Here is a 26,980-nt window from a genome sequence, read left to right as displayed (position 1 = left end):
GATGAATTATTTGCTACTGACATATTTGCCAAGGCTAAGGCAGTACCAGAGGTGAAGTATTGTGTTCAGTTTTGAAACTGTTGATGATGCCACCAGACTCCAATACAATGATTACACAGATGAACCTGGGTAAGCTAAATGGACTATAAATCAAACCCAATGTCAAGCATTTTGGAAAGAAACAAGAGAGTGAGGAGATATAAAGAATTAGAAGGTAGATGAGAGAGGGTGAGCTTAGTGGATAACCAAAATGGATTGTATGCATGTATGAAACTGTCAAAAAAAACAACTAAACAGAGAATTCTCAACAGAAGAAATTCAAATGGCCAAAAGACACTTAAAGTCATGCTCAACCTCCTTAGCGATAAGGGAAATGCAAATTAAAACAACTTTGAGATACCATCTTACACCTGTCAGAATGGCTAAAATCAAAAACACCAATGATAGCCTTTGCTGGAGAGGTTGTGAAGAAAGGGGCACACTCATTCATTGCTGGTGGGAATGCAAACTTGTGCAGCCACTTTGGAAATCAGTGTGGCGATTTCTCAGGAAATTTGGGATCAACCTACCCCAAGATCCAGTAATACCACTATTGGGAATATACCCAAGAGATGCCCCATCAAATGACAAAAGTATCTGTTCAACAATGTTCATAGCAGCATTGTTTGTAATAGCCAAAACCTGGAAACAACCTAGATGCCCTTCAATGGAGGAATGGATGAAGAAAGTGTGGAATATATAAATATTAGAGTACTACTCAGCGGTAAAAAACAATGACTTCTCGAATTTTGCGTGCAAATGGATGGAAATAGAAAACACTATCCTGAGTGAGGTATCCCAGACCCAAAAAGAGGAACATGGGATGTACTCACTCATAATCGGTTTCTAGCCATAAATAAAGGACATTGAGCATATAATTTGTGATCCTAGAGAAGCTAAATAAGAAAGTGAACCCAAAGAAAATCGTATAGTCATCCGCCTGGAGAGGGGAAGTAGACAAGATTGCAGGGCAATAACTGGGAACTTGCTGGTGAGGTGGCATGGGGCAAAGGGGAAATGGGATGAGAAACATGAGAAGGGGAGGATGGGAGGAGCTCGGGGGATTGGGATGGTTGGGATATAGGAAGGGTGGATACGGGAGCAGCAAAGTATATATCCTAACTAAGGGAGCCATCTTAGGGTTGGCAAGAGACTTGACTCCAGAGGGGTTCGCAGATGTCCAGGGAGATGTCCCCAGCTGGTACCTTGGGCAACTGAGGAGAGGGAACCTGAAATGACCCTATCCTATACTGATGAATGTCTTACATATCACCTTAGAACCTTCATCTGGCGATGGATCGAGGTAGAGACAGAGACTCAATTTGGAGCAATGGTCTGAGCTCTTAAGGTCCAAATGAGGAGCAGAAGGAGGGAGAACATGAGCAAGGAAATCAGGACCATGAGGGATGCACCCACCCACTGTGACAGTGGATCTGATTTATTGGGAGCCCACCAAGGCCAGCTCGTCTGGGACTGAATAAACATGGGTTGAAACTGGACTCTCTGAGCATGGTGGACAATGAAGGCTGATGAGAAGCCAAGGACAATGGCAAATAGGTTTCGATCCTAATACATGAACTGGCTTTGTGGGAGCTTAGCCTGTTTAGACGCTCACCTTCCTGGACATAGATAGAAGACTGTCGTCTTCCCACAGGGCAGAGAATTTGGACTGCTCTTCAGTATCGAAAGGGAGGGGGAATGGTGTGGGGGGTGGAGAAGAGGAGTGGGGATAGGGGGAGGGGAATGGGGGAGGGGGCAATATTTGGGAGGAGGGGAGGGAAATGGGAAACGGGGAGCAGGTGAAAATATTAATTAAAAAAGAATTTAAAAAATTAAAATAAAAAAAGTTAATTTAAAAGTATGTGCTAAACTATGTTCATAGCAGCATTGATTGTCATAGCCAGAATCTAGAAACAACCTAAATGCCCCTTTACTGAAGAACAGATAAGGAAAATGTGGTATATTTGCACAATGGAGCACTACATAGCAGAAAAAAGAAAAAACAGTGACATCTTAAAATTTACAGCAGGCAAATGGATGGAGCTCTGAATCATCATTTTGAGTGAGGTAATCTAGACCCAGAAAGACAATTATGGTACTACTCACTCATAAGTGGTTTTTAAATATAAAACAAACCAGCCCACAAATCACAATCCCAGAGAACCTAGACAACAATAAGGACCATAAGACATGGATCTAACCTACATGGAAAGTAGAAAAAGAGTAAATTGGGAGCATGGGGACTTTGGGAGAGGGTTGAAGGGGAGGGGAGAAGCAGGGAGGGGAGCAGAGAAAAATGTAAAGTTCAATAGAAATGAATTAAAAAAAGTATTTGCCAAAATTTCTGAAAACCAAAGTCCCAATATTAAAGACAAATAGTTGAGAAAAATTATATATATTTCTGATTCAGACACAGCTTAGACTACATAACTTTCAGTTATTGATTCTGTGGATTGTAATATTTAGGCAGGTCAGTGCAAAGTCAGCTTCACTTACACTTATCTCCTTCATATCTAACCAATCAGTCTTAAAATAGAAAGCATTCAAATACATTTGTTGATCAGAGTACTAAAATCAGTCTCAGCAGGTTTTCACCCAGATTCATGTTGAAACAGGTTTCAACTAAGTAGAAGCAGCAATTGTGTTCCAACATAAGCCTTTAATCCCCTCAGATGCACAGTGAACTCTCTAAACCTGTGTTCCTTGAGCTTGATGATTAAACAGTCATTTGCCCACCGAAGTGCTCTGCCTCTTCTGCTTCAACAGGTCTCCCACTAGCAACTATTTGTATGTACTATGCACATTGTTGTAAAAAATGCCATATCCCCCTCCACCAAGAATCAGGTCTGAATTAACGTGGAATTATTACATTATTTTTTATGATTGGTTCAACCACTGAATAAACATTTAAGGCAAAGGATTTGGGAAGATAATTTCTCTGAACTGAATTTACATGTAAAGGTGATCACGTTACACTTATATTCAAGGTGATGATTTTTTTGATGCAATAAGAAACATTACAAATGTGGAGAAAATCAATTCAGTCATTAAGAAAAAACAAGAGTTGCTAGGCAACCACACTCCAAAATAGAAAGCACTAGAATGGTTGTCAAAATAGTTACCACATGTGTGTAATGACAGCAACACAAAGCTGTAGAGACCTTCCTTTGTTTTATTGAGCTCTACATTTTTCTCTGCTCCCCTCCCTGCAGAGACGTTCAAAAGGACTTGTGATGCTGAATTATTACTGGCACTTTTGACATTCAGGAAATTATGGTGAAGTACCTTTTAGTGATGAGAAAATTGAATTGTAGGTGCAGGGAAATAAAAAATTAAAGTGATGTCAAAACAATGGGAGATATCTTCTAGAGCTAACCAAGACCTTTCCTATTATTTAAGACCTACACCTTTCTTTGGTATGTCATCTTATGACATCACTGAACTGGATCAAATAACTTCAGTTTTTAAAGGAATGTGTTCTTCAGGCTTATGCCTTACATTTTTTTTTTTTGTTTTTTCATACTCATAAAAATGAAAGCATTGATTTAACCTGATGTGATTGGTTGGTAAGTTACAGATGTTTTGGTATTTCAAGGGTCATTTTATATTTTGTATTTTTGAATATTTTTGTATTTTGAAATATTTTAAACAATTTTAAAAGTTTCAGATGTGAGATTTCAATACAGAATATCAAATGTAAAACAAAACTTAGAGCAACAATATCATTACAGCAATAAAACTTGTGCACAACGTTTTAAAACAATATAAGCTATTCATTTTATACTGTAAAATTCAAGTTGCTAAGTTTGGAATGTGAGAAAAAAAGCTGAGAAAGAAATCAGAGAATCATCATGATTCACAATAGCCACAAATAGCATAAAATACCTTGGGGTAACACTAACCAAAGAAGTGAAAAAACTATTCTACAGTAACTTTAAGTTTTTGAAGATAGAAATTAAAGAAGATATTAGAAAATGGAAAGATCTTCCATGCTCTTGGATTGGTAGGTTCAAAAGCAATCTACAGATTCAGTGTAATCCCCATCAAAATCCCAACACAATTCTTCACAGATGTTGAATTAACAATATTCAACTTTATATGTGAGAAACCATAAACCCAAGATAATCAAAACAATCCTGTATAATAAAGGAACTTCTGGAGGCATCACCATCCCTGACATCAAACTCTATAATAAAGCTACAGTAATGAAAAGAGCTTGGTTTTGACATAAAAACAGAGACATTGACCAATGGAATTGAATTACAGACCTGGATATGAATCCACACAACTGTGAACACCTGATTTTTGACAAAGAAGATAAAATTATATAATGGAAAAAAGAAAGCATCTTCAACAAATGGTGCTGGCATAACTAGATATAGAAGAATGCAAATAGATCCACACCTATCCCCATACACTAAACTCAAGTCAAAATGAATTAAAGACCTCAATATAAATCCAACCATGCTGAACCTGAAGTTGCATGGACTTCAATGCAAGATCACAGAAGAATACTTCCTAATAAAACCTTAGTAATATAGACACTGAGAGCAATAATAAATAAATGGGACCTACTGAAACTGAGAAGTTTCTGTAAGGCAAAGGAAATAGTCAATAAGAGAAAAGGTAGCCTATAGAATTAGAAAAGATCTTCACCAACCCCACATCACACAGAGAACTGATCTCTAAAATACATAAATAAATTAAGATATTAGACATCGAAATACCTAATAAACCAATTAGAATATGGGATACAGATCTAAATGGATTATTCTCAGCAGAATAATTTCAAATGGCTGAAATATGCTAAGGAAATATTCAATATCCTTAACAGTCAGGAAAATGCAATCAAAACAGCTATGAGATGCCATCTTATTTATACCTGTCAGAATGGCTAAGATCAAAAAATACCAATAATAGCCTATGCTGGATAGGATTTGGAGTAATGAGAACACTTCTCCATTGCTGGTGGGAATACAGACTTGTACAACCAGTCTAGAAATCAGTATGGAGGTTTCTCAGAAAATTGAGAATCAACCTACCTCAAGACCCAGAAACACCACTCTTGGGCATATACCCAAAAGATTATCAACCATATTACAAGGACATTTGTTCAACTATGTTCATAGCAGCATTATTTGTAACAGCTAGAACCTGGGAACAACCTCAATGCCCCTCAACTGAAGAATGGATAAAGAAAATGTGATATATCTACACAACTGAGTACTACTCATCAGTGAAAAACAATGACATCTTGACATTTGCATGAAAGTGAATGGAACTAGAAAAAAATCATCCTGAGTGAGCTAACCCAGACCCAGAAGGATGAGCATGGTATGTACCCACTCATAAGTGAGTACTAGCTATAAAGCAATGGATAAATAGCCTATAGTCCATGAACCCAGAGAAGCTGAGTAACAAGGAGTACCCTAAGAGAAACATACATAGATCTTCCTGGAAAGGGGAAATAGACAAGATTTCCTGAGAAAATTGGAGAACATGGGGGTGGGGAGAAAAGGAAAGGCAGAAGCAGAGGAGAAGGGGAGAAAGGGAGAAGGGGAAAAGGAGAGGAGAGGGAAAGGGGAACAAGAGGGAACAACATGGTCAAGATGGGGGAAGGACAGAAATGGAGAACAAGAAAAGAGATGTCTTGATTGAAGGAGTCCTTATGTGGCTAGCAAGAAACCTATCACTAGAGTAATTCTTAGGAATCCACAAGGATACCCCAGCTAAGACTCTAAGCAATAGTGGAGAGGGTACCTGAATTGGCCTTGCCCTGCAGTCAGATTGATGACTATCTTAAATGTCATCATAGAGCCTACATCCAGCAACTGATGGAAGCAGATGCAGAAACCCACAACAGAGCATTGCACTGAGCCTCCAAAGTCCAGTTGGAGTGGGAGGAGTGAAAATACAAGCAAAGAGGTCAAGACAATGATGGGTTTACCCACTAAAACAGCTTACCTGAGCTAATGGGAGCTCGACAACTCTAGCTAGGGAACCAGCATAGAACCAAACTAGGCCCTCTGAATGTTGGTGACAGTTATATGTATGGTGGGGGCAGACTGCGGCCACTGGCAGTGAAAGCAGGATTTATTCCTACTCCTCATTCTGGAATTTTGGAACCTGTTCTCTCTGGAGGGATACTTTGCTCAGCTTAGACATACTGGGGAGGACCTTGGACCTTTCTCAAAACAATGTGCTAAACTTTGTTGCCTCCCCAGGGGAAGCCTTGCTCTCTCTAAGGAGTGGATCGGGGATGAGGTGAAGGTAGAGTTAAAGTGGAGGGAGAAGGAGGAGGGAAGGGAATGGGAAATGGACTTGGCATTTAAAATGAGAAGAGATAGTTTTTAAGAAAAGGTAAAGGACTATTTTAAACTATCAGTAAAAAAAAAATCCTGTTCAATAATTCTGAGGAAATGGATCACATCTACAGATTATAGACTCATCTTTAAAAATGTGCTGATAAAATCACAACTTAACATTAATAAAAAAAAAGTCAAGTGGATAGTCCCATTCATTATACATACCAAGGAATGGGCTGGCAAATGTGTGGAGGTTTTATCAAAGTACAATGAAAGGGGAAGTACATGCAAGTGCAAATAAATCTCATCAGTAATATAATTTTGAGATTCTTCCTGGAGTGCTCTAGCAACAGTCCTGGGAGAGACACTTTCTGGAGAACATATTACAAAAGTAAAGACAAAGGAAAACCTTTTTAGAATAAAATATTCTAAAGAATAAAATTCTAATAGAAAATTAACAGAGTAGCCTCATAAATCATTTAAATCATATCCTTTTGTGGAAATATGAAACAACAAAAAACTGAATAAAGTAAAATGGAGCTATAGCTGTAATTCCCACGCCCATGAACATGGAGATCCATGGAAATGAGTAGAGCACAGTCATCATCATTTCCTTTGTCTTTCTTTCCACAGATTATTATTACTACATAAGTAGATACCTTTGCAAAAGGACTGCCTAGAAAATGTCTGAAAATACAATGAACAACTCCCCAACAAGATAAATGTTATTAGAAATGATTATCTTATAAAGCTATTTTTTCACTGAAAATATAATAGATTATTTGTGCCTACAAATATTGAAATCACATTGTCTTATGTTACTATATTTTAATTGGTTATGATTTTTTTTTCTCTCAGACGCTTGTTCCTTTCTTTCTTTCTTCCTTTCTTTCTTTCTTCCTTCCTTCCTTCCTTCCTTCCTTCCTTCCTTCCTTTCTTTCTTTCTTTCTTTCTTTCTTTCTTTCTTTCTTTCTTTCTTTCTTTCTTTCTTTCTTTCTTTCTTTCTTTCAAGATTTCTGCCTCTTCCCCACCACCGCCTCCCATTTCCCTCCCCCTCCCCCAATCAAGTCTTCCTCCCTCCTCAGCCCAAAGAGCAAGCAGGGTTCCCTGCCCTGTGGGAAGTCCCAGGACCACCCACCTCCATCCAGGTCTAGTAAGGTGAGCATCCAAACTGCCTAGGCTCCCACAAAGCCAGTACGTGCAATGGGATCAAAAACCCATTGCCATTGTTCTTGAGTTCTCAGTAGTCTTCATTGTCAGTTATGTTCAGCGAGTCCGGTTTTGTCCCATGCTTTTTCAGACCCGGGCCAGCTGGCCTTGGTGAGTTCCCTATAGAACATCCCCATTGTCTCAGTGTGTGGGTGCACCCCTCGCGGTCCTGAGTTCCTTGCTCGTGCTCTCTCTCCTGCTCCTCATTTGGATCTTGAGATTTCAGTCTGGTGCTCCAATGTGGGTCTCTATCTCTGTCTCCTTTCATCGCCTGATGAAGGTTAATATTCAGGAGGATGCTTATATGTTTTTCTTTGGGTTCACCTTCTTATTTTTCTCTAGGATCACGAATTATAGTCTCAATGTCCTTTATTTATGGCTAGAAATCAAATATGAGTGAGTACATCCCATGTTCTTTTTGGGTCTGGCTTACCTCACTCAGGATAGTGTTTTCTATTTCCGTCCATTTGTATGCAAAATTCAAGAAGTCATTGTTTTTTACTGCTGAGTAGTACACTAATATGTATATATTCCATACTTTCTTCATCCATTCTTCCATTGAAGGGCATCTAGGTTGTTTCCAGGTTCTGGCTATTACAAACAATGCTGCTATGAACATAGTTGAGCATATACTTTTGTTGTATGTTAGGGTATCTCTTGGGCATATCCCCAAGAGTGGTATTGCTGGGTCCAGGGGTAGGTTGATCCCGAATTTCCTGAGAAACAGCCATACTGCTTTCCAAAGTGATTGCACAAGTTTGCATTCCCACCACCAATGGATGAGTGTACCCCTTTCTCCACAACCACTCCAGCAGAGGCTATCATTGGTGTTTTTTATTTTAGCCATTCTGACAGGTGTAAGATGGTATCTTAATGCTGTCTTGATTTGCATTTCCCTGATCGCTAAGGAAGTTGAGCATGATCTTGTCTTTTGGCCATTTGAACTTTTTCTCTTGAGAATTCTCTGTTCAGCTCAGTGCCCCATTTTATAATTGGGTTGATTAACCTTTTATAGTCTAGTTTCTTGAGTTCTTTATATATTTTGGAGATCAGACCTCTGTCAGTTGCAGGGTTGGTGAAGAACTTCTCCCAGTCAGTGGGTTGCCTTTCTGTCTTAGTGACAGTGTCCTTTGCTTTACAGAAGTTTCTCAGTCTCAGGAGGTCCCATTTATTCAATGATGTCCTTAGTGTTTGTGCTGCTGGGGTTATACGTAGGAAGTGTTCTCCTGTGCCCATGTGTTGTAGAGTACTTCCCACTTTCTCTTCTATCAGGTTCAGTGTGTTTGGACTGATATTGAGGTCTTTAATGCATTTGGACTTGAGTTTTGTGCATGGTGATAGACATGGATCTATTTTCATTCTTCTACAGATTGACATCCAGTTTTCCCAGCACAATTTGTTGAAGATGCTCTCTTTTTTCCACTGTATACTTTTAGCTCCTTTATCGAAAATCAGGTGTTCGTAGGTTTGTGGGCTAAAGTCAGGGTCTTCTATTCGATTCCATTGGTCGACTTCTCTGTTTTTATGCCAATACCAAGCTGTTTTCAATACTGTAGCTCCGTAATATAGTTTGAAGTCAGGGATGGTAATGCCTCTGGAAGTACTTTTATTGTATAGGATTGTTTTGGCTATCCTGGGTTTTTTGTTTTTCCATATAAAGTTGATTGTTCTCTCGAGCTCTGTGAAGAATTTTGTTGGGATTTTGATGGGGATTAGATTGAATCTATAGATTGCGTTTGGTAGAATTGCCATTTTTACTATGTTGATCCTCCCAATTCAAGAGCATAGGAGGTCTTTCCATTTTCTGGTATCCTCTTCAATTTCTTTCTTCAAATACTTAAAGTTCTTGTTAAATAGATATTTCACTTTCTTGGTTAGAGTTACCCCAAGATACTTTATGCTGTTTGTGGCTATCGTAAAAGTTGATGTTTCTCTGATTTTCCTCTCTATCTCTTTGTTCTTTATGTATAGGAGAGCAACTGATTTTTTTGGAGTTGATCTAGTATCCTGCCACGTTACTAAATGTGTTTATCAGCTGTAGGAGTTCTTTGGTAGAGTTTTGGGGGTCACTTATGTACATTGTCATATCATCTGAAAATAATGAAAATTTGACTTCTTCCTTTACGATTCAAATCCCCTTGATCTCCTTATGTTGTCTTATTCCTATTGCTAGAACTTCAAGCACTATATTGAAGAGCTATGGAGAGAGTGGACAGCCTTGTCTTGTTCCTGATTTTAGTGGGATGGCTTTGAGTTTCTCCCCATTTAATTTAATGTTAGCTGTCAGCTTGTTGTATATTGCTTTTTTTATATGTATGAATGATCCTTGTATCCCTAATCTCTCCAAGACCTTTATCATAAAGAGGTGTTGAATTTTGTCAAAGGCTTTTTCAGCATCTAATGAAATGATCATTTTTTTTCCTTCAGTTTATTCATATGATGGGTTATGTTGATAGTTTTTCATGTGTTGAACGAGCTTTGCCTCTCTGGGATGAAGCCTACTTGACCATAATGGATAATTTTTTGTATATGTTCTTGGATTCAGCTTGCAGTATTTTATTTTGAATTTTTGCATTGATACTGATGAGTGAGACTGGTCTGTAATTCTCTTTCTTGGTTAAGTCTTTGTGTGGTTTTGGTATCAGGGTGACTGTAGCTTCATAAAAGGTGTTTGGCAATGACTCTTCTGTTTCTATTTTGTGAAATACATTAAGGAGTATAGGTATTACCTCTTGGAAGTTCTGGTAGAATTCTGCATTGAAACCATCTGGTACAGGGCTTTTTTTGGTAGGGATGTTGCTGATGACAGCTTCTAATTCTTTATGACTTACAGGTCTATTTGAATTGTTCATCTGGTATTGATTTAATTTTGGTATATGGTACTTATATAAAAAAAATCTCCATTTCCTTTAAATTTTCCAATTTTGTGGCATATGGGCTTTTGTAGTAAGATCCATCGATTCTCTTAATTTCCTCTGTGTATGTGGTTATGTCCCCCTGTTCATTTCTGGTCTTGTTAATTTGTGTGTTCTCTCTCTACAACTTGATTAGTTTGGATAGGGGTTTCTCAATCTTGTTGATTTTCTCCAGGAACCAGCTTTTTGTTTCATTGATTCTTTGGATTCTTTTCTGTGTTTCTATTTTGTTGATTTCAGCCTTCAGTTTAATGATTTCCAGTCTTCTACTCCTCCTGGGTGAATCTGCTTTTTTTTCCTAGAGCTTTCAGCTGTGCTGTTAAGTCTCTCATATGTGCTTTCTCCATTTTCTTTATGTGGGCACTTACAGCTATGAACTTGCCTCTGAGCACTGCTTTCATAGTGTCCCATAGGTTTGGGTATGATGTGTCTTTATTTTCATTGAATTCAAGGAAGACTTTAATTTCTTTCTTTATTCCTTCTTTGACCCAGGGATGGTTCAGTAGTTGACTGTTCAGTTTTCATGAGTTTGTAGGTTTTCTGGGGGTAGAATTGTTGTAGAGTTCTAACTTTATTACAGAGTAATCTGATAGTACATAGGTGATTGGTACAATTTCTTTGTATCTATGGATGTTTGTTTTGTTATCAATTATGTGATGAATTTTTGAGAAGGTTCCATGAGATGTTGAGAAGAAGGTATATTCTTTCCTGTTTGGGTGGAATGTTCTATAGACATCTGTTAAGTCCATTTCTTTCATTACATCTGATAGTTCTCCTATTTCTCTGTTAAGTTTCGGTCTGGTTGACCTGTCCATTTGCGAGAGAGGAGTGTTGAAATCTCCTACTATTAGAGTGTGGGGTTTGATGTATGCTTTGAGTTCTAGTAATGTTTCTTTTACATGAGGGTACTTTTATATTAAGAGCATAGATATTCAGGATACAGACTTCCTCCTGATGAATTGTTCCTGTTATGTTTATAAAGTGTCCATCCCCATCTATTCTGATTAATTTTAGTTTGAAATCTGTCTTGTTAGATATTAGCTTGTTTCTTTTGTCCACTTGATTGGAAAACCTTTTTCCATCCCTTGACTCTGAGGTAGTATCTGTCTTTGAGGTTGAGGTGTGTTTCTTGTAAATAGCAGAATGTTGGATCCTGATTTTGTATCTATTCTCTTAACCTGTGTCTTTTTATAGGTGAATTGAGTCCACTGATATTAATTGATAGTAATGACCAGTGGTTGTTAATTCTGTTTGTTTGTTTATTTATTTATTTATTTATCTATTTATTTATTTATTTTTGGTAGAGTTTGTGTGTTTCTCTTCTTTGATTTGTGCTGGTGGAGTGTTGTCAGATTCTTCTGTTATTATGGGTGTTGTTGGCTTCCTTGACTTGTGGTTTTCCTTCTAGTGTTTTCTGTGTGGCTGGGTTTGTGGCAACATATTGTTTAAATCTGTTTTTGTCTTGGAATATCTTGATTTTTTCCACCAATGGTTAATACAAGCTTTGCTGGGTATAGTAGTCTGGGCTTGCATCCATGGTCTCTTAGTGTCTGCAGCACATCTATCCAAGACCTTCTGGCTTTCATGGTTTCCATTGAGAAGTTAGGTGTAATTCTTATAGGTTTCCCTTTATATGTTATTTGACTTTTTCCCTTGCAGCTCTTAATATTCATTCTTTATTCTGTATGTTTTGTGTTTTGATTATTATATGGCGAGGGGATGGCTTTTTTTTTTTTTTGATCCAGTCTATTTGGTGTTTTGTATGCCTCTTGTACCTTCATAGGAATATCTTTCTTTAGGTTGAGAAAGTTTTCTTCTATAATTTTGTTGAATATATTTTCTGGGCCTTTGACCTCCTTCTTCTACCCCTATTATTCTTAGGTTTGGTCTTTTCATGGTGTTCCAGATTTCCTGGATGTTTTGTGTTAAGAATTTGTTGGATTTGTTTTGGTCTTTAATCAATGAGTTTATTTCCTCTATCGTATCTTCAGGGTCTGAGATTCTTTCTTCTAACTCTTGTATTCTGTTGGTTATACTTGTCTCTGTAGTTCATGTTCGTTTACCCAGATTTTCCATACCCTGCCTTCCCTCAGTTTGTGCTTTCTTCATTACCTCCATTCCATTTTTCAAGTCTTGAACTTTTTCCATTACCTGTTTGATTGCTTTTTCTTGGTTTTCTTGAATATCTTTGAGAGATTTATTCATTTCTTCTACCTTATTATTTGTCTTCTCCATTTCTTTAAAGCAGTTTTTCACATCCTGTTTAAGGTCCCCTATATATTTCATAATGTTATGTTTAAAATTGATTTCTTCTACTTCTTCTGGAATAGGGTGTTCAAGTCTTCTTGTTGCATGATCTGTGGACTCTGATGTTGTCATGTTGCCTTTAAGGTTGTTGGAGGAATTCTTGCTTTGGTGCCTGCCCATCTCTTCCTTCAAATGCAGCCAGGAGAGTCTTGGCGTCTTGATCCAATCTATGCTGTGACTGACACTCTGGGTGTATCTCCTAAGTGCAATGGATGAGTGTACCCTTTCTCCATATTCTCTCCAGCAAAGGCTATCATTGGTGTTTTTAATTTTAGCCATTCTCACAGGTGTAAGATGGTATCTGAAAGTTGTTTTGATTTGCATTTCCCTGATAGGTAAGGAAGTTGAACATGTCCTTAAGTACCTTTTGGCCATTTGAAATTCTTCTGTTGAGAATTTTCTGTTCAGTTCAGTACCCCATTTTTTAATTGAGTTATTTATCATTTTAATGTATAATTTCTTGAGTTCTTTATATATTTTGGAGATCAGTCCTTTGTCTGATGTGGGGGTAGTGTAGATCTTTTCCTATTCAGTAGGTTGTCTTTTTGTATTAATGACTGTGTCCTTTGCTTTACAGAAGCTTCTCAGTTTCAGGAGGTCCCATTTATTCATTGTTCCTCTTATTGTCTGTGCTACTGGGATTATATTTAGGAAGTAGTCTCCTGTGCCCATGTATTACAGACTACTTCCCACTTTCTCTCTTATCAGATTCAGTGTGATCAGATTTATATTGAGGTCTTTAATCCATTTCAACTTGAGTTTTGTGCATGGTGATAGATATGGGTCTTCTACAGGTTGACAACCAGTTATGCCAGCACCATTTGTTAAAGATGTTTTCTTTCTTCCATTGTATAAATTTAGCTTCTTTGTCAAAAATCAGGTGTTCATAGGTTTGTGGATGAATATCCAGATCTGCTATTTGATTCCATTGGTCAATATCTCTGATTTTATGTCAGTACCATGCTGTTTTCATTACTGTAGCTCTGTAATAGAGTTTGGAGTCAGGGGTGGTAATGCCTCTGGAAGTTCCGTTACTATATAGAATTGTTTTGGCTATCCTGGGTATTTTTGTTTTTCCATATAAAGTTGATTATTTTTGACATCTTGAATTTTGCATGCAAATGGATGGAAATAGAAAACACTATACTGAGTGAGATCACCCAGACCCAAAATTATAAATATGGTATGTCCTCACTCATTAGTGGATTCTAGCCATAAACAAAGGACATTGAGCCTATAGTTTGCAATTCTAGAAATGTGAAGTAATAAGGTAAACTCAAAGAAAAACATATATAGATCCTCCTGGAAATTGGAAGCATACAAGATCGTCAGGTAAAAGTTGGGAGCATGGGGTTGGTGTAGGGTAGGGGGAAGAACAAAGAGGAAGAGAGAAGGGAGAAGGGGAGGGTTGAAGAGAGCTGGGGGGTGATTTGGATGGTTGAGATGGAGGAAGGACGGATATGGGAGCACAGAAAAAGATATCTTAATTAAGGGAGCCATTTTGGGGTTGGCAAGAGGTTTGGTTCTAGAGGGGCTCCCAGGTAACCACAGGGATATCCCCAGCTAGGACCCTGGACAATGGAGGAAAGGGTGCCTCCACTAGCTTTGTCCCATAGTTAGACTGATGAGTGTCTTGAATATCACCATAGAAACTTCATCTAGCGACAGATGGAGACAGAGACCCACATTGGAGCACTGGACTGAGCTCCCAAGGTCCAGTTGAAGGGTGGAAGGAGGGAGAATATGAGCAACGAAGTCAGGACTGCGAGGGGTTGGTCCACCCACCTAGAGAGTGTACCTAATCTAATGGGAGCTCACTAAAGTCAGCTGAACTGGGACTGAAGGAGCCTGGGATCAAACTGGACTCTCTGAATGTGGCTGACAATTGGGGCAGGCTGAGAAGCCAATGATAATGGCACTGGGATTTGTCTCTACTGCATGTACTGGCTTTTGGGGATCCTAGTCTCTTTGGATGCAAACCTTCCTAAGCCTGGATGGAGGGGGGAGGTCCTTGGACTTCCCACAGGGCAGGGTACCCTGCCCTCTCTTAGGACTGGAAGGGAAGGAGGGAGGGGAGAGAGCAAGCGGGTTGGAAATGGGAGGAGGGGAGGAAGTGGAAATTTTGAAAGTTATTATTTATTAAACAATAAAAATAAATTTTAAAAAAGAGTCAGAGGTAGTGGTTGTTTCCAAAGAAACAGCATCTTCCAGACACAGCGGAATTGATACACACATGAAACTTTGAAAATGCTCAGAGAATGTGCACAGGTTCAATCCAGACAAAATTCCATCAGTAAGAAGGTAAAGTGGGCACAAATTTCCACTTATAAATAGGGAGTTGTTTGCAATTAATAACTGCTAGGAAAAGGGAAACTAGTTTTTTCCAACGGAGTGTCACTGGGCACATAAACCACATTCCAGGGCAGGCCCTATGTTCAGGCATAGTCACCCAACACAAAACAAATTTCTTGTTTTTTGTGTATGCATATGATTGCAAATGGTGTGTGTTACTAATTTTCTTCTGTTTTTTCTATTTTGTTATTTTACCTGATTATTATTTATGTATTTATTTATTGAGAACATTAAGTTGGGTGGGTAGGAAGGTGGGGAAGACAAAAGGAAGGAGCTGGGGGAGCCATCATTATAAGATATCTCTTAGACCTATAAAAAACTGTTACTTTATTATTCAAAAGATAAAAGGCTTGGCAAGCTCTCCTTTGTATAATTATTGCAACATAGACAGCAGAGCATACAAATCTCATTTAATTCAAAATAAACAAACAGCAGGCCACTTAATAGCTCTGCTTCAATATCCAATCTTTCATAATGAAATTTTTTCATATACTTGAAGATGTGCCTCTGGTATTGAGATTGAACCCATTTAAAAACCAAATTCATAATTAATTCATAATTCAAAAAAGGATCCCTATCTATGAAAACACTATAAATTAGCATAAGTCTGAAATTGTTAGGGTGGTTTTATTATTTTCAGTTATATTTTTCTATTCTTAAATCTTTATGAACATTTCCTCTTCTGATTTAATAAGACTCACTAATTCATGAAATGGAGTAAATATTACAACCCACAAATGGAAACATTAACAAGCACCCAGTATAATGCAATGCCCTGGTTCTGGTAATCAGAGTTTGTTGTAATGCTACTAAGAATCAATTTTAAGTATTAAATCCTCTATCAGAGAAAACTCAATATACAACAAAAATCTACAGAAATAAGTAAGATTGCCAGGTTAATAGGGTTGAAAATATTGGTGTGTGGTAGTTTGCAGTAGAGCGGAGTTTGCTGTTCTGTAGTTTATTTTCCCTGTAGTGATGAAATAAATAATGATGGAATAATAGTATTAATAAAGGAAGTCAGGACCGTGAGAGGTGCGTCCACCCACTGAGACAACGGGACTGATCTAATGGGAGATCACCAAGGCCAGTTGGACTGGAACTGATGGAGCATGTGATCAAACCAGACTCTCTGAATGTGGCTGACGCTGGAGGCTGAAGGAGAAGCCAAGGACAATAGCGCTGGGTTTTGATTCTACTGCACAGACTGGCCTTGTGGGAGACTAGTCTGTTTGGATGCTCACCTTCCTGGACCTGGGGGAAATAAGGAGGACCTTGGACTTCCTATAGGGTAGGGAACCCTGACTGCTCTTTGGACTGAAGAGGAAGGGGGAGAGGGAGTGGGGGGAGGGGAGGGAAGGGGGAGGAGGGAAGGAGGTGGAAATTTTCAATAACACTTATTAATTTTAAATGTAAAGTTTTTTTGGGTCATTAATTTGACATCACATCGGAACTAGAAAGGTACAGAGATGTGAGCATCCTTTCCCTCCATATTTTTGGAACCCAAGATTAGGGAACTTTTATAAAAGTAAAAGTTCTCCCTTGAGTTCAAGACACTTCTCTCAGTGTGAGGGATCTGTTTTAAAAAATAATTGTAGTAATAGCAATTCTGAGATTATTCTTTAGGCATTAGCAGAAAGGCAACTAGATTAACTCAGGCATTCTCAGAGATAGACTATAGATTACAGAGAGCCATTTATGCAAGACAACAATGCTACTAATACAATTGCAATAAACAGGAGGTAGGTCTGCTGCTGTTTTTCAAGTTTCTTTGGTAAGTGGCTCTAAGTAGCAATTTCCACACACACACACCCCCAAAATCACAGATTTCTGAGTCCTAGAGTCTCATTAACTGTTCTTAACTCTTATATATTGGTTTAGTTTGACTCAAATTCTCATTTTCCCCACCAATCTCACTTGAATGGAGCAACTTACCCACTGATGTTAATGTCTTCTCCTTGGTCAAATCCTTTCATTCTTTCTTCAGTTCATGGTAATTTGCCTTCCACATTCCTTTCCTATTTGGGCGAACCTGGACCAATAGTTAGCACTTATCATCCCTACCTTATTTAGATTTATCAACTATAGCAAGTATAATACAGAAGGGAATTTCTTAGTCCTACCTTCTAGCAAAAAGTTCATTTGTTTTTTACATTAGCTTGTTGAGGTTACCTGAATGGGTCTTCCATCAGGAGTCAGAACCTCTTCTGAAAGTTCCATCATCTTTAAGGCCATCAGAGCAATTGGTTTGGCATGGCAGAGGCTTTTTCTGTGCAGCCCTGCTGCAACACAGTATGCATCCCCTATTGTTTCCACCTGCAGCAATCAGACAAATCAAAGGCAAATATAATGAATCAGAAGAGAAATGACTAATTATCAGCAATCACAAATGCTGCAGAGAAACATGTCAAGTAAGCATCAATTAATGAAGCAATTAGACAACTGATTGTAATCCTAGTAGAGTTTGCAAACATCTATGAAAAAATCCTAACATCTCTCTCCAGGTTGTTCATTATCACCGTAGATGATCACCGACATTAGGAATGACTGGAATATTATTCCTCCAAAATAGAATTGCCAGTATTTTACCGATATGATTCCCAAATGATTCCTTTCTCAATAGGCATTCTTGTATCTTTTTCAACTTTCAATCATCTTTTGGAAAGCTTTTGTTTCTTATCTTCAACTTTCCTACCTTTCTTGTTGCCTCAGAATTCTACATTCCATTCATCTGTAATTTGATGTCAGATCTGGTTTAAGATATTCTTAATAATTATAATACTTAAATTTATTAAAATCATACATCATGCCATTAATCATGTTAAGCACTTTTTATATAATATTCAATATTAAATAAAAGAAACTGATGTAATAAATCATTATATTTGATCTGAGAAATGGGAAACAGCATGGCAAAAAAGTCATAATTACACAATGACATGAATAGTTATTAGTCCCTATTAAAGTACTCTCTGGCCCTAATATAATTCTATTGTCAGAATGCATTCTAATTGGCCATTGTTCCTTAATTGTTTAAAATATTAAACCAATATTCAATGTCCCTAATTTCCAAAGTTTTGCTGTGAGATCATCAATAGTTCATCCTATTGGAGTTTAGATGTAGTCTCCTGTTTCCAGCTTTCAATGGGTTCCACAAATCCAAACTTGGATCCTTGTCCAGCAAGTCTGTGATCTAGTGAGCTGTCTTCACAGCCCTGGTCCTTTTTATTTCTACATGTCATTAAATTTCAGAAGGTTGTCAGCTATATAACTTGAAATTACCTTGTGCTTTTTTTTCAGAAGTCAAAATTAAAAGAGAGTAATTTCTTAGTATGAATTATATGACATTGTGTATGGTTTGAACATATGTCTTCTTGGTTAACAACTTCTTAGAATTTATGCCATCATCACATTCAATATTTTCACCCAGTTTCAAAAAAAAGGACTTTTATATCTATTTTCATATACATTTTCATAATTTGTACCACCAGATTTTATAACTCATAGAGAATGCTTGGTAAACACTCAGTTAATAGAATGCATGAGAACCAGTGAACTCCCAGGAATACCTATAAAAATCTAGGTGTGATGATATGTTTTTATAATCTTAGTTCTGGGGTGGGGAGAGGTGAAGATATTTGAGTCTTCATAAACAGCTAGCTTACCCAAGTCTATGATTCCAAGACCAATGAGAGACCTTCTTTGAAATGAAGATGGATCACCCCTCAGGATTAGTATCCAAGACTGAAATGTGCACATAAACCTTTCCAGCTGTGTATAAGCACACAAACTCTCTGTCTCTGTCTTTGTCTCTCTCTCTCTATCTCTCTCTCTCTCACACACACATACACAGACACACACACATGCACACACATACAAACACACAAAGACTGATAAAGATTAATGACATAGACATCTTATCTTCAGGAGAGAATGAGGTGAGTTGATGTTACCAGTTGATACACTGTATAAACACATTATAGAACAGAAAGGGCAAAATTAATAAATATATAAAGAATATACATAAGTTTATGTAATTCATATTAAGATACACACATAATATTATATAAATGTTTGAAAACATTTGGTTTTCATATATCAGAAATTATGATAGTTGCTATAAATGACAAGATTAATAAATAACTGGGCATAAAAATATACCATGTCAGGAATGGAGAGATTTTTCCATGGTTAAGAGCACTGGCTACTCTACCATAGAAACTGAGTTCAGTCTCCAACACTCATATGGTGGTTCAGATCCAACTGTAACTTTAGTACTAGGGGTCCTGGTGTTCTATTTTGGTTTCTACAGACATACATGCAAGCAAAACTTTCATAAAATATTTAAAGCTAAAAAATAAAATTGTATATTATTTATTTATATTATATATTAAGACACAAAACTTTTGCAATTATTTATAAATACTGAACACAAAGGGGTGTGTGCCAAAGGAGCTTTAAACACTGTTGATTACATAGATTTGGTTAAAACGTCGAGAGGTGGTAATGTGATCTCAAAATCTACCACCCTAAAGCAACAATTATTTCACATTTAAATTTAGAGATTTATTCATGTTGGAAGATTGGGTGGAGGAGAGAAATCCTTGGCACTTCTTACCCTCCATCAACAAGGCTAAAGCTTCTACACCTACAGCCATTCTCCAGGAATCCTTACAGGCGCTCTGAAAGATTCCCAGATGTGACAAAGATATATACAAAGAACTCAATAAATTGGTCATAAAAATAACAAATAATCCAATAAAAATGGAGTATATACCTAAACAGAGAACTCTCAAAAGAGAAATCTAAAATGACTAAAAGACACTTAAGAAAATGTTCAACATCCTTAGTCATCAGAGAAATGCAAATCAAAACAACTCTGAGATTCCACCTTACACTTGTAAGAATGGCCAAGATCAAAAACACTGATGACAATTTATGCTAGAGAGGTTGTGGGGTAACGGTAACACTTCTGCACTTGGAAGGCAGAGGCAAGTGGATCTTTATGAGTTTGAGTACAAGACCACCCTGGTCTACAACAGCTAGTTCCAAGACAGAGAAACCCTGTCTTGAAAAATTTAAAAGGAAAGAAAAAAGAAAGAAAAAGAAGATGAAGAATAGATATCTGGTTGAGTGGCAGGATCCAGCTTCCTCTCAGCTTCTTTCTTATCTCATACCAAATTTGTTGCCAAAGTCAAAACAGAGAAGTAAAAGCTACAATGTAGTGTCACTCACTAAAGCCCCTACAATTATTTCTATTGTTTCCTCTGTTGTCAAAAGACATTAATTTTATAAGTTAGAATTATTGGTCCTTTATTGTTTGCTTTCTACTCACTATCAAATGTAACAATGAAAGATAGTACATTATTGATGTTGCTCAATATACCTGTCCTTCTAATTACAAAAGAATCAAAATTATAACCTGTGTTTTCTCCGAATTACCCAGGTCTTCCTTAGTATTCACACATCTATATCATCTTGGCTGTCAAGCCCTATGCTTTTAACTTTTACATGGCTTGAAATGTGTTCAGTATAATCTACAGCTTTTTCCTACATTCCCCACTTTGTAGAGTGCTGAATTATTTTAGAAGAACATTCTTGTCATTGCCTATATTTGCTTAATTCTTCCACTCTTCTCTGTAATGATAGTGAAACACTAAAATGTAAGGTGGGCAGCCACATGTTTAAAGACTTGGGTCTCACTGTGTAATAGAAAATTTTGTATGTGATCTTGAGATACTCCCTCTAGTTTGTTTTACATTTTCATTCCATTTTATCTGCTTTACAAAATAAATGTGACTTGCATCTTTTTCTCTGGGGCATGATTATTCTATTCAAAACTTACAATACTTTAAATCTAATGATTTTAAATTTTGTATACCAACAGGGCTGCTTAAAAAATGACTTCTGGAATATATTTTTTCAATAGTAATTAAAATATGTAAGTGATTTATGATATAGGAATCAAAAAATTCACAGCACATTACAGTAATTAGTCTAGAGCATATACCAACATAATACAAATATTCTTAAAAGTAACCTTTAATGATTTCATGAGCACAGACAGGTCAGTGAAAGAATGGCCCATTTACATTCCTTCTAATTTATTTATTACACTGTACTTCTTTTTTTCCTATTTATTTCCTTCTCTCTTTAGAAATAGTGTCTGTGTATGTGTGTATAAGCATTCACTTCCATGCACATGCATTTGTGAGTTTCAGAGGTTAATGTCAAGTATCTTCCTTTCTCATTCCCTGCCTTAATATTTTGAGAAGGGCTTTCTCAACAATGTCAGAACATCCTGTTTCAGTTGGCCTAGCTGGCCAGTGAAGTTGCCCACCAGGATCCATCTGTCTCTGCTCTCTGAGCACCGGGGTTACAGGCGCACACCATCATGCCTGACTATTGTGTAGTTTCTGTGAACCTGAAGTCAGAACCTCATGTTTGATAAACAAGCACTTTTCTTCTTGGCCATCTAAGCCTCATCTTTCCCTTTCTCCATCCTCATCATCACTGTGACTTCAGCACATATTGCATCTCACTTGCAAAAAAACTGCCTCTTTTAAGCCAAGTAAACACCCAAAGCTGTTCCATCTACCTATTGCAGATCCACATAACTTTAGCATTGAATATGTTAAAAACAAATGGCCTTGGAATTATGTGTATTCATATTTCATTACTTAAATTTAAAAGCAGGTTTACTTTAAGAAAATGTAGAGTTTGAAATCTATCTGTTTAACTTAAAATATTCTTACACATATACATGAGAAATAGATATGTAAATATTAAATTGAGAAGATCAATTAGCAAGTTAAAACTTACAGGTAGTTTTTTAGGTCTATAGGAATGTTTCCTTGGTTCAATAACATACATGAAAATTTGAATATCGTGCATGATATTTTCAAAGTCTTATTTTTTTGAGGTATCCAAGCTTATCTCAGGGGAAGAGATAGGAGATATCTATGAAAGTTAGTTTTATTTTTATGCTTTGAAACTGTTTTGCTATCCTCAGAAAGCATCTCATTTCCTTTATTTCTTTTCAAAGCCTCCCTTATATTTTCCTTGTATTTTATTTAAACTATAGATTTGCATTTGTTTTTTTAAAGTGAATCAATTTATTTATATTTTTCCCTTAATTATATAAACTAAAGATTTTTTAAAAATGCAAGCTGGAGGAGGCTAATACTGAAATCCAATGATTTAAATAAAACAAAACAACCAAAAAAAAGATTAGTGATCACAATAATATGAAGGATGAAATATGAAGGAAGAAAGTACAGGCAAATTTGAGCTGATTTCTTCTCTTTTGGGAAATTTCAGGGTATAAGAGCAGTAGGGTTGGGTGTTGATCTAGCTTAGAACCAAATATTGGGCTACCTCTAAAACAAGTTATGCAATAATAAATTACAAAGGCAATTTTTAAAACTCTTATTTTATATAACGAGGTATATTTCACTCCATCTTTTATACAGAATGCTTACCACTCACAGGGTAAGTGAGCATCCGCTGTATGTTCTGTATAATGTTCTATGTAGTCTCACTTTTCCAAGGAGACACATCTAAATGAGAGTACTTCCTGAATCAAAATTCCAGACAAAAACAAAACAAGTAAGTTCTTTCCAAATCTGTTTATATGCTGCTTAGATGAGTACATTTAAGCCCTGCCATTCACTATATGCTTAAATTAAATGTCCTTGCTGCCTGCCCTTCACATAAAAAAGGCCTGCACTCTGACATTGCATAACCTATGTGAAAAATCTATGCAAACCTTTTATATAATAGGTAGGTAGAAGCTGAACTTCTGTAGGTATGGCTACAGTTTTAAAAAGAAGTTCAGACAGAGTTGGACAAAACTAAATCTATAAGTGGTGGTTGTTTTATTTCAAAGAAGAAACCATTAAGGTGCTTCTAATTTAGAACTACTGACCACGTGGAAAATACTTATACATATTCTTTAAGAATTAAAGGATATCACTTCATTGACACTGTAAAAATGCTAATTATCCAAAGTTAAATAATTCAGTTCATATTTTAATATCACTTGTTATTTTTTTAGCCATCAAAATAAAAATTCTTAATAGATATTGGAGTCCCACGCTTTATGCAAAAACTAATTATGGGTTCAAATTTGCCTGGTTTCATAAGTTTAATTATTTAATATTACTGAATATCGAGAAGCAGCTATGAAGAACTGTTTTCATTAAATTTCAGCATTGTCGAAGCCAATGCTGTAACATGAAATTATGAAATTTTGCTAAGTCTAGAAAATATGGATTGAAAAATGTATATTGTATATAAAGATTTCTCTTTCTTCATATATATATAATGCATATGTCAAATGTGTATACTATATATATTCAATTAATTTATAAATTTAAGCTAGTATATATTCTTATGAGTTGAGACTTTGTTATTAAACAGTACTTATATAGAAATAACTCATTTTCATTACCTTGTAAATATCCAAAAATCCACACTGGTGATCAAATCTGGTGTAAAGTTCATTGAGCATGCTGATCACCTGCATGGGAGTACACTGGGCACATATGGCTGTGAAACCCACAATGTCTGAGAAAAGCATGGTGACATCATCAAACTTTCTGGCCTGCACTTGCTGTCCTTGCCACAATTGCTGGGCTACATCACCAGGAAAAATGGAGTACAGCAGATCCACTGTCTTCTTCTTTTCTTCTTCCAGGGCCTGGTGAGTTCTTTCTAAGGTGGCCTTTAATTTATCCATCCTCTTCTTCAAGCCATCTTGTGCCTTTGCTTGCTCTCCTACTAAAATGACATCTCGGGTAGCATCATGAATAGGAATGTCTGAGAGATGTAGTCCTCGGCCCATGAGTTCATCCAACTTGTCCACACATGGAGAGCCCAAAAACAAAATGGCATTTGATTCTGGGACATGGATCATTTGTCCTTTGATTTCCATCACCTGTGAAATGGACATGCAATTTTGATCAGTCTTCCTCATAAGCAAGCCAAAAAAGTAATATAGTACTTGATGACTAAGAGGAACAGAAATAATTCCATTACTGTGCAGATTGTTGTTTTCACACTAGAAAATTTTCAACTAATTCTAAATCTGTATAAATGTGTTAGTTATGAATAGAAACAACTACTTTGTATCTATTGTAAAAAACAGTGATGGAATACAAAATGATATCAATAAAAATTAAATAATAAAACATTTTTATTCAAGATGGAATTATTCCCAAACATATTGTTGAACTGGCTTATGAAACAATGCAAAACTCTTCAGCTTAATAATTAGCAGAATCAGGATAAATCCACATGTTAAATACCAGTGATTGTCATTAAAATAACACTCCCTACTAACTGTGCAAATGCTATGTTGCTCCACCAGGCCCCCACGGACCTACTTTCCATGTTTGTTAGACATGCAACTCCAACTATACTAAAAAGCTATCTCAGCCCAATCCCCTCTTTCCCCCCTTACCTGAAATCACCTATCCTTGTCAAACCTCAAAAGCAAGGGACTAGAAAACAGGTCCTCTTAGCCATTCTAGTAATCCACCAAACGTAACCTAAAATTTAGTATTTGCAAAAAATTTCAATAAAATTTTTAATACCAAAAAACAACTCAAAGTCCCCAAATTTTTTAAGTGGAATTTCAGTATTGACTTTTGTTAATGTAGTTTATAGAAAGCAAAGCACTGAAAATGCTTAGATGGATGCAAGCATCCCATAAACATCAAAGGTTTGGTCCTGTATGACCAGGTTTCTTTTGTATGTTTCTATAGACACATAAACAAGTGCAGTAGTATATTTTACTGCCAGGTACATGTATCTTCTCATTTGATCCATTTGATAATGCTAGAAGATTTGGTTGTGGTATTATTTTCAGAGAGTTAGAGTACTGATCTATGATAGTTCTTTCTTCCTAATTGATTGGGGAACACTTGGGAAATGGAAAGAATAATATGATCTCCAGTTGATGAGGAAGCTTTGTTAACCAATTATTTTCAAGAGGTGTGACCAAGTTAGGGTGTGGCTTTCTGGGACCCGGAGAAAAACGGGTGTCCAGCCTAGGCATGCTCTCTCTCTGTGGTTCCCTCACTGTACAGCTGAGCTTGAACTTCTTGTTCCAGTTTTGTGAGATTTCCCCTTATAATAAATAAAAATATAATTGTTTATCTTTTAAAAGAAAAGGTTTGGTCCTGGCCATATAATTAATTGGAGGCAGAATTACATAATATAGCTAAAGACGCCTTGTCTAGCCACGCCTTCACAGGACCCAGCAGTAATAAAAATTAAGCAATAAATGAAAGTTTGACTAAGCCATTCCTCTTTAAGGGTTGGTAAATTTTGTGCCAACCACCACAGTCATACGATTAACCCAAACTAATTATTCTCAGCATAAAATGTGTTACTAGAAGACTGAAAAATAGAATTAAAATCCATTCAATATGTGAAAATTCATCACTGGACCAAGAACCAATGTCAAAAGTAATTTTAATGCACTTGATATACTATAGCTAAGATCCAAACTGGGATTAGATATCCCACTATGCTTAGCCCTAAACTTCAATAATAATCAAACAAAAATATTTGCCTGAGAACTACTGGCCACAGCTTAAAACTCAAAGGACTTGACAGTACTTTATATCCATCTAAAGGAGCCTGTTCTATAAGTGATAAACCCCGCTATACCTCACCTCCCCTTGCTAATCCAGCCTATATACAGCTATCTTCAGCAAACCCTAAAAAGGAACAAAAGTAAGCAAGAGAATCACCATAAAAACATTAGGTCAAGGTGTAGCCAATGATACGGGGAGTAATGGGCTACATTTTCTTATTAAGAACATTATGAAACTAAAGGACAAAGAAGGATTTAGTAGTAAATTAAGAATAGAAAGCTTAATTGAATTAAGCAATGAAATATGCACACACAGCCCGTCACCCTCCTCAAACTAAATAAGATATATATATATATATATATATATATATATATATATATATATATCAACAATTTACAAGAGGAGATAAGTCATAACAAGGTAAGCATACTGGAAAGTGTGCTTGGAATAATCATGGTGTAGCTTAACCCTAGCAAACATCTGATCTACACCCAGAAGACTCCAAAACCAATGGACACTATGAACTAAACCTAGCCCTAATATATACCTAATTCAACTATAAATGACAATAAAACAAAACATTTGACAAAAGCAAGTATTGGAGAAAGAAAACTAGCCTAGGAGCTGTAGACAGTACCGCAAGGGAAAGATGAAAGATCAATTAAAAGTAAAAATAAGCAAAGATTAAACCTTGTACCTTTTGCATAATGGGGTAACTAGAAAACCTCTGAGAGATCTTAAGCTAGACACCCTGAAACTAAACGAGCTACCTATGAGCAGTATAAAGAACTAGCCCGTCTATGTAACAAAATAATGGGATGACTCCTTGGTAGAGGTGAAAAGGTTACCGAGCTTGGTGTTAGTTATTTACCCAATAAAGAATTTCAGTTCAACTTTAAGATTACCATAAGAAATCAAAATGTAATCTTAAATTTTAGCCTCAAGAGGGACAGCTCTTCAGGAATGGAAACAAACTTTTATAGTGAATAAACCTTAATTCTCAGACTATTGTTGGCCTAAAGGCAATCACCAATAAAGAAAGCGTTAAAGCTCAACACTATACCATCTTAACACCATAAATCATAATGACTTTCTATAAATACTAATTGGGTTAGTCTATAATTATATAGGTGAAATGCTGTTAACATGAGTAACAAGAACATTGTTATCCAAGCACAAGCCTATAAAAACCCAGATAACCATTGTTAACACTCCAGGTGAAAATACTCCTAATAAAAAACACCTGCAC

The 26,980-nt window shown here is 36.6% G+C and overlaps 1 protein-coding gene across 1 annotated transcript in view; it reads right to left on the bottom strand.

Moving 5' to 3' along the window:
* The window catches only part of Gucy1a2 (guanylate cyclase 1 soluble subunit alpha 2), a 387,804-nt gene that overhangs the window by 98,164 nt on the left and 262,660 nt on the right, over positions 1–26,980 (bottom strand). The window contains exons 5-6 of the mRNA XM_057767100.1: positions 23,580–24,065; positions 17,300–17,443 (exon numbers count right to left, since the gene is read on the bottom strand). Coding sequence (XP_057623083.1) covers positions 17,300–17,443; positions 23,580–24,065 — 630 coding nt within the window. The remainder of the gene's footprint in view (positions 1–17,299; positions 17,444–23,579; positions 24,066–26,980) is intronic.

This window comes from Chionomys nivalis, chromosome 4 (assembly GCF_950005125.1).
Source record: "Chionomys nivalis chromosome 4, mChiNiv1.1, whole genome shotgun sequence".
NCBI classification, from domain to species: Eukaryota; Metazoa; Chordata; class Mammalia; order Rodentia; family Cricetidae; genus Chionomys; species Chionomys nivalis.
This window is presented reverse-complemented; position numbering and strand designations above follow the sequence as displayed.